This window comes from Eurypyga helias, unplaced genomic scaffold, assembly GCF_000690775.1.
Source record: "Eurypyga helias isolate BGI_N326 unplaced genomic scaffold, ASM69077v1 scaffold7382, whole genome shotgun sequence".
NCBI lineage: Eukaryota > Metazoa > Chordata > Aves > Eurypygiformes > Eurypygidae > Eurypyga > Eurypyga helias.
In genome coordinates, this window is record NW_010233991.1 from 107357 (window position 1) to 115957 (window position 8601).

At 39.5% G+C, this 8601-nt stretch overlaps 1 protein-coding gene across 1 annotated transcript in view; it reads right to left on the reverse strand.

Annotated features, from left to right (window-relative positions):
* Window positions 1-3814: 3814 nt before the first annotated feature.
* The window catches only part of PDE1A (phosphodiesterase 1A, calmodulin-dependent), a gene marked incomplete at its 5' end in the record, with an annotated part of 48610 nt that continues 43823 nt past the window's right edge, over window positions 3815-8601 (reverse strand). The window contains one exon of the mRNA XM_010161887.1: window positions 3815-3891. Coding sequence (XP_010160189.1) covers window positions 3815-3891 — 77 coding nt within the window. The remainder of the gene's footprint in view (window positions 3892-8601) is intronic.

Consider the following 8601-nt stretch of genomic DNA (forward strand, 5'->3'; position numbering starts at 1 on the left):
GACTATTTTAGCAGTAAAGGCTAAGAAGGCAAGATTTGCTTAAAGAAATTGTTCCTAAGAGCACTCTGAAGATGGGAGTGAGCTTGTATGGCACACAGCACAGGTATGGAAAACGTGTGGAGTCACAAGCAGGTGAAAGGGTTGGAAACAACCACTTATGCTCTGTCAGTTTTGAAAGACAACCATACACAAATGAGCAAATACATTTCAGTAAAGCAAATTTGTAACTAACATTCAGGAGCTTCACAATCCTTGCCCTCAAATCAAATTTATTTGGGAATATCATCATAGGAAATACGGACAAATACAGCAGAATAAAAACACACAGTTGTAGACTGCCTTGTTGAGAATTAAATAAAAAAATACTGGCTAGATCATAACCCATAACAATCTTACATGATATATCTGTCAGATATCTCAAGATAAAAATACGAAATAAAACTCTTGAGGGCTAATCTATAGCTACAGCTCCTCAGTGTGCTCAATGCAGGGGTACATGCCCATAATGCTGTGGGAGAGATGCATATACAAATACCATTTCTTATGGCCCCATGCAGTGTTTTGGTAGCGCAGCCTTACAGGTTTGAGAGAGAAATTATTGTTCAGGGAGAGGCCTGAGCTCCCAAGAAGCCTTCTGCCATCCGAACCTGCATTTCACTCAAGGTCAAAGCCTTAACTAGCATGTGTTGGCTATATCAGTCTTCACCAAAGGAAATCTGTCCTCATCCAAACAACACACTAAGCTTTGGGTCATGTCCAGGTAAAATCTTGCTAAGAATAAAGGAAGAAAGAAAGAGAGTCAGCTGGCATGAAAGAAAAACTAAGGTCTCCTCTTGTATTTCAGTAACATCTACACCATAGTGATTAAAACTGAATACAAATGAGCAAGTAGAATTATTTATATACAAATCACATATCTATATTAATGAATGAATTCTGCAAGCACTGAGTGCCTCCTGTGAAATCAGGAGCTCCTTCTACTTTCTGCAGTGGGAGATCTTGGTGCTGGCTGTAATAGCAGGACACTGAGAGCCCCACAGGATGCACCAAGTACTCTGCAGAATCTGTTGTAATTTCTGCTTGTATTTCCAGGTGAAAATCCTTGCAGAGTATATGAATCACAATGGGATAGAGACACAGAAAAAAAAAAGTCAAGTTCAACTGTGGTAAAAGTCTGAAATTGAAAATGCAATAAGAACGTTAAATTCTGATCGATCCAGACTTTCAGTCTCAATGAACCATAAATTATAATGTTGAAGAATACTCTGTAACAAACACATATCTAAGTGGCCTAGTTTTTAAAGGTTTCAGTCATCTTTTGTTCTTTTCAAATTTGGTGGGAACTGCAGATGCTCAATATATCTGAAATAAGGTCCCAGGTTCTCAGATCTTAAACAAGAAGATTGTCCACTGCCACAGCATATGGAAATTTACAATTTAAAAGAAGTCTGATATGACCATTATGTTTCTTCTCTTGTCATGATGACAATAAGAAGCCATAAGATGGTTTACATTACATTATAAAGAGGAAAAAAAAAAAAAAAAGAGTCCAACAGTCCCAAAAAGGATGCAAAGGTGCACAGAGTGGTCCAGGCTACTAATGATTTGCTCAAACACTAGCAGAGAATATATAAATTCTTAACTCTTAGCAAAAAATATCGATTGCGTTATAACATATATGATACAATTTCATTTGTTAACATTTCATTCAGTAACTGCACTGTACAGAAATTTGTCCATGCTAAATACAAGCCCTGGACCAGATACACAAAACAATTTAAATGCACTTTTTACATCCTATATGCACAAACATTTCTTAAGTTAGAACTATGCACACTACGTATGCATAGCATGTATATGGCTTACATATTCAATGACAGGAATTCCACCTTTTGGCATGCCCTTATCCCAGGGCTCAGAGCTTGCACTGTTCCCAGCTCAACTGCAATTGGTCCGCTGTCAGAAAAGAGACAAGTCAACAGGTCTGGACGTGTAGGGGTCCCTCAGCCCAGGGTGACTCTTCTACGATTCCTACTTCGGTCGGGACAAGGCGTGCCCTTGTTGAGGTTGAACCTGATGCCTGTTGAGCTCTGGTTAGAGCCCTGAAGCAGCAGATGAATACCACAGAGGTCTCAATCGTCCGTCGGCCTCCACACAGCGGGGAGTGCCACTGCCACCACAGGTCCTCTTCGGAGCGGACCATGGTGGATTGTAAAGACTTTTTGGTCTGTGAGGTAATAACCACAGGGTCCGAAAAGGAGAACTGGGAGTGCAGCGACCTGAGCCACCCAAGCGCCCACAACGCGAAGAGGAGCATGGAAGTTTCCTGGCAGGTTCCAGCAGAGGGAAATGAGGTTGGCTGCAGTGCATGGGATGCCTGGGCGAGCCAGGAGAGGTCACATGCAGCACGAAGGAAGTGGAGATGAAAACAGAGTCTCTTTCTGGGCACAGTTCAGGCTGGAGGACTCATTCTGAGGCCTTTTGCAGAGGTAACTGCCTGCATGCTCAGTTTTTGCTGCCTCTCAGAGAATGATGATCTGGTGTTTTAGCAAAACAAATGTCAGCAAGGATTTTGCAGGACCCATGTTGACATCTTTGCATTTGAAACAAACCGTGATTATAAGGCATCAGTGTCACCTTCCAGTTCTGTCTGAGAGGCAACACGATATTTTGCTGAAATGAAGCAATTTTCATGTATTTCTGTAGCTGTCACTTCCTCCCTACAAAACAATAAGCACCAGCTTCATGGTAGGGCTGAAACCACTGCTCATGTCTTCCAAAAGACTAAAGGACAGAGAATGTTTTAATCTTTAATGCTGGATGCTATTTCATTAATTTTAAAGAGATACTTTGAATACAGATTTGTTAAACACCAGTTCTCTCCATATGGCAGCCCCCCAAGTCGGGAAGAACCATCATCCACGCAGGCTGGTCAGTCTAACTCTACAACTACCCTGTACAGTCTACATATTTTCATTTCCAGATATTCTAAGGAAGCTGACAAATAGGACTCTAATGTTGCATGCAGCATGGTTGCATGAACAAGTATCTATATCATTCTGACTTTCCATTTCCATGGGATGCCAGTAGCAGTGATACATAACACCAATCCTGGGCAGATGATAAATGTTGTGTTTTCACATGTCTCACGGTTAACTGGAAATGTCTGGTGTCAGTGACACAATAAAGCGAGGTCCAACTTTGGCTGAAAAAAGTATTTTGTCCAGTTTAAGAAAGCAGAATAGAAGAGGAAATAGCAACAACAAATACAACTGAAATCTTGTGAGTTGTTAAGTGCCGTGAGTCACCAGCTCAGGGGTTTATGTTTTAGACTTTTGATAAATTTGTCCAATCCCTCTCCACAGAAACACGATGATCCAAGAACAAGTTGACAGGTAACAGCCTCTGAGAGCACAGGATAGGAACAGCTAGAGGAGTTCTTTTCTCCTGCAACAGAGGTCAAATGAAAATTCATAAGGAATAGTTTTGTAATACTATTGCTTCCAGTATTTAATATCCATTAACTGAGGATGTTTTACTTCATGACAAATTAGTCTGACATTAAGTATTCAGAGATGTAAAAGTATTTTTTTTCCCTTCTTTATACTGAATGGCTTTTAAGGGGACATCAAAAGTGGGGTGTACCATGCCACCATTTAAAAATTTTGTTATAAAATCACAACTGGAATAGAGCAAAGAATGAAAATAGCAATAAGCAAGTCTTTATGGTATAAAACTCTCTGCATTATAAGAAAGAAATGACAAAATTACCTGTCCTGCTTGAAATGTCAGAAGCTTTTAAGAAATAGCAAATCTAGTTGTGTATCAGTGCTTCTTTCTGCTCAGTGACTTTCACTATATCTTCTGACTTCATACAGCGTTTAGGCTCACCTGGAAGATAAAGAAATGTGATTGGGAACCACAGGGAGGAAGTTAACCAAGTTAAGAGAACCTGTACAGCCCTAGACAGACAGAAAATTCCCCCTCTCCTGATTTTTTTAAGCTTAAAATGAGGTTCCAGGCAGTGTTTTCTTTAATTGTTTTCTTGCCAGACTAAGCATAGGATTGAATCAACTAACCATTATGGTTTATCCATAAGGCAAAAGGTAGAATGAAAGCAATAGATCATACTACAAAACAAAGATTTGAAGACATTTATGTGAGTGTTAATGAAGTGGGTTTGGGTTTTGGTTTATTTTATCTTCCAACGTACTGAGAGTCAAAATTCACCCTCTGCAGAGAAGTGCTGTTTAACTTCTCTTTAATGTAGGCATTCAAACTGGGAATAAGCTTCTCTCAGATAATAAAAGATGCCAATGTCAAGTTCTAAGAATTAAATTAATTCAATCAGATAGGAGAAATGACATCGAGTGACACAAGTAGCTTTCAAGGTAAGTGATACAACATTAATTTCAAACCACCAATCATAATATTAAGCTGTTGCTTAAATTATTCCTTCAGTAATTTTGAATGAGTACAGCTAAGGAAATTATAAACTGATTAGAGATAGTAGGCATGACAAGAATGTAGCAAACTTACGGTGTTATTTACTAACTATACAGTAACTTCTCTGTTTTAACCAGTTGATTGATAGATCCCTCCACAGTTTAATAATGCTGAACTGAAAATGTGAGAATGGAAATATATAGAAGTCTCAAAAATGGAGAAGGAGAAAAGTTATAAAAATAAAAATACAGGCAGGAGAAGATTTTTGGAAGACAGAAAAAAGGTGCAAGCAACTAAAAGGGAAAGCAGATGATGTGTGACTTGAAAGGAAAACTGAAAGACCTCAAGTTGGAGAAGAGGCTCACAGTTTAGAAATTAGAAAGGGGAGAGAGGAAAGGGAGCTCTTGAGAATGAGGAAAGAAGAAAATTAATAGCTATGAATTCAGCTCAGCTTCACTGTAAACAAGTGAGGATTGTTACTGATTTTTCCTGTTTCATTGCCCTGAATGGTGGGACAACGGGTGCTGACCACGCTGTAACCTGGCCACCATCGGATGGGCCATATTATCCCAAGCAGAATTCTTCCCCATCTCCCTTATTTTGCATGAATTTTGTGTAGGTGGAATACAGACATCCAGTTCTCTAAAGGATTTTGAAGTCTCAAAACTGGACTAACATGAATTAGAACAAGAACTTCTCCAGTTCCTTTAGCCTGCAGTAGTTTTCAGAGGGATTTAGCAAAACTTTTATTATTATCCATAAAAAAAAATAATGGGGTCGAGAGGGGTATGTAAGCAAAATCTATTGACCTAAATATTTAAGAGTGCCTAGCAGGGTTTTAGGAGTGGGATAGAAGTGGTTTGTGGAGGTCTTAAAATATGTCTATTTTTCATAAAAACGAAACATTGACTTCTAAACCACAGGTAAGTTCTTTTGTGTCAATGCTTTGTTTTTTGTCTGTGATAAACTCTGCCCTCTGAATGGTTGCTAATGGCTGTTATCTTATAAGCGCTATCCCTTCTATAAACACCTTACTTGCTCTTTTAATATAACCTGCCCTCCATCCTCATCCCAAGCATAAACACCGATGCCTTCCTGTACTACCAGGATCCTGATTTACTGTTGCTCTGTTTAGCCACACAGCATGCACAAGGAACACTAATGGACCAGGCACCAGAGCAATCTGCGCCCGCTTTGCACGGATGCAAAGGGTTCCACGCTCGGCTGAGCGTCCCAGGGCCACCACGGCACTGAACGGTCACTAGCATTTGCATGGCACAGATGATTACTCGATGCCACTTGCATTTCCATAAATCAAACTGGCATGTTGTTGATGTGGATCTGTCCAGTGCTATTTAACCTGGTTATACTCCAGAGGCTTTCAGTTACTGGCTGCTGCTGCTGCTGAATGCTTTGTATAACCCGACATGACTGGATAGTCCTCTGCTGTCATACGGAGTGAAGTTACTGATAATCTGGTTTATCACAGATTGATTATCTCCTTTACATTTTGATATTAGGGATTAATGTGGTTATCATCATGACTGAAAAGTTAAAAGTGTGCCAATTAACATTTATAAATCATTGAAACATGGAGTTGTTTAATTAAACATAAGCAGTTTTTAAAATTAATGTCCTAATTAATAAATCACTCAGGAGAAAAGGAAAATTATCACTTTAAAAAAAATCACCTTATAATAGTTCCACTTAATTTTGTAACATTCAATTAAATGAAAGTGAGATGATGGAAAGGACAAAGGTGTTGTGGAAAAAAACGACATTAAGTCACAACTGGAGTTCTTGTAATACCAACCCTCCAGTTCTCCCTTCGCACTGACAAGGACACAGGGCAGAGCTACTCCTGTTAATAAAATGCAGTAGTCTACAAGAACTACTCCTTGAATGAGATGTAACACAAGGAGAAGGAAACAGTCCCCTTTTGATTTTCTGAAAGGGGAACCCCCTCATCACAGTACATTCACACATTCATTGTCAGTTCCCAAGAATACAGACAGATCATCCCATGTTCCCCAGCTCTTATAATTCAGCCACGTACTCACAGAAAACCAAACCGAGTTTTCTGCTTTTTTACTAAGACAGAACAATGGCAGCTAACATCTGAGATTTCAACCTGAATAACTATGTTGCTTTTCTTCTTGCTTTCTGTCTCATTCCCCCAGCCCCAGCGCCCGCAGGTTCTCATTTCTCTGCCTCAGCAAGCACTCTGGACACCACTTCAGCTTTCTACCCCTTACATGCAGTACAGAAAGCACAGAGGTAGAAAAATCTAGCATGGAGAGCACTAATAACGTCCTGATAGATGTATAGTGCTTCTTAGACAATCAAATAACTCTGATTTGGAAAGCAGGGGAAAAAATCTAAGGCCATGTCTATGCTACCTTCTGTTTGCTTGACATGACATTCCATTGAAACTACCTGTCCTTGGTTTAAAATAGAGTCCGGTCTGGATCTGGCAGATCCAGTCCGAGGGGCAAAAAGGAAAAGTGGGGATGCTACCTATGCTGTATCTCCCTTCTGTGCCGAGTGCTACTGCATCATGCACCACACACTCAGTCCTGACCATCTCTAACCTTGCTTATACAGAGAAAAACAAGGGGGGAGTGTGAACAGAAAACAGAAACTTCTGTGCTATTTGAACATGCTGCAGTAATGAAAACGCTTGCAAAACCCACTAATATTAAGTATCCATATTCAGACAACTACAATGACGGTTTAATGTAATTCCCTCCATTTAGAATGATATTAAATCATTTCACCACTGTGAAAGAGAAATGTGAAACATTTTAGCCTGAGTTTTCCCTCTGCTATTGAATATTGCAAACTATTTCAATACTAAATGCCTGCATTGTCTTTATATTCAGTTGGCTTTAACACTGAGGCACAACCTCTGCAGAGGTATTTAAACCTGCTGCTGAAAATCAGTATTAATTCATTTTGTCTGAAAGAGCCAGGATCTGAGTCTTCCCATGTTTTTGCAGAAAGCCTGCTGCCCTTGCCCCTGCCCAGTACAGTCACATAAATATTGCGGTATACTTGTTCAATTTGCAGGCACAGAAAAAGCCCATCATATATGTTATTTATATCACCAATGACTTAGTTGAAAAACTAATACTAGGTCTCCTCTGAGGTTTATTAGAAGCATAAAGTTCAGTGAAAGGGCCAGTGCTGACTTCAAAGATGACAGTATCGAAATAATATATAGTCAGATTTCTGACTGAACAGTAACATGGCTGATCTCTTGTCCTTAGGAAATAAAGTTTTAAGAATATGATGACATAGTCCCTCTGTAGTGTGGGACTTTCTTCTCCCTGAGTTAGCCAGGCCAGCATAGAGGGAGCGAGTATGTGGCTCAACCCAACAGAGAGTATAAACACTAAATCAGCAAAAGAATTTTGAAGGGAGCAATGGGCTTGAGCTGGCTTCAACCCATGTATGCCTTACTGGTGACTGGGGACACCCAGCGTCATGACGGTGAGCATATTCAAGAGACAAGTAATGGGAATCACAACGTCATCGTGATTGAGCAGTGTACGGCAATTGTTCTATTTTTTTAAGTCTAACTTACATCTGCAGTGTGCTTTCAGTATATTTTGTATCACTCTGCTAAATCAGAAATACCCTGTAACCTCAACTATCTCCAAATAGTTAAATATTAAGCATTGCACACAGATTTGTGATACTGTAAATCAGAAATCCAGCTACATGTTGTGGTTTTCACATTTGAAAGACTATTAATTACTTATGAGGGGACCCATGAAAGGCTCCTGAGACTAAAAGAAATTAAAACTTACTTTCTGTAAGCTTAAGTTGGCTGACCAGGGATGCACATTTCCACTGCAAAAATTTAAGGATTCACAGGTCTAAATAGGTGAAAAGTCAATATTCTAGAATGCAAGATCCAAAGAATTACACATGAATTCTCTAAATTTCCCATTACAAAGGCATTTTGACAACATAATTTCCCATGATAACAGCAAGAAATGATGACTACATTTGTTCACAAACCGTATCAGATGAACAGTTTTCAAACTCATTTGAAGGCCTGTTCAGAACAGAATTTTACAATGGCTGGGCATGTGTTTGATCAATGGCGTGAGCAGTAGCTTCTGCTTTTTACACACTCTCATCAGCAGG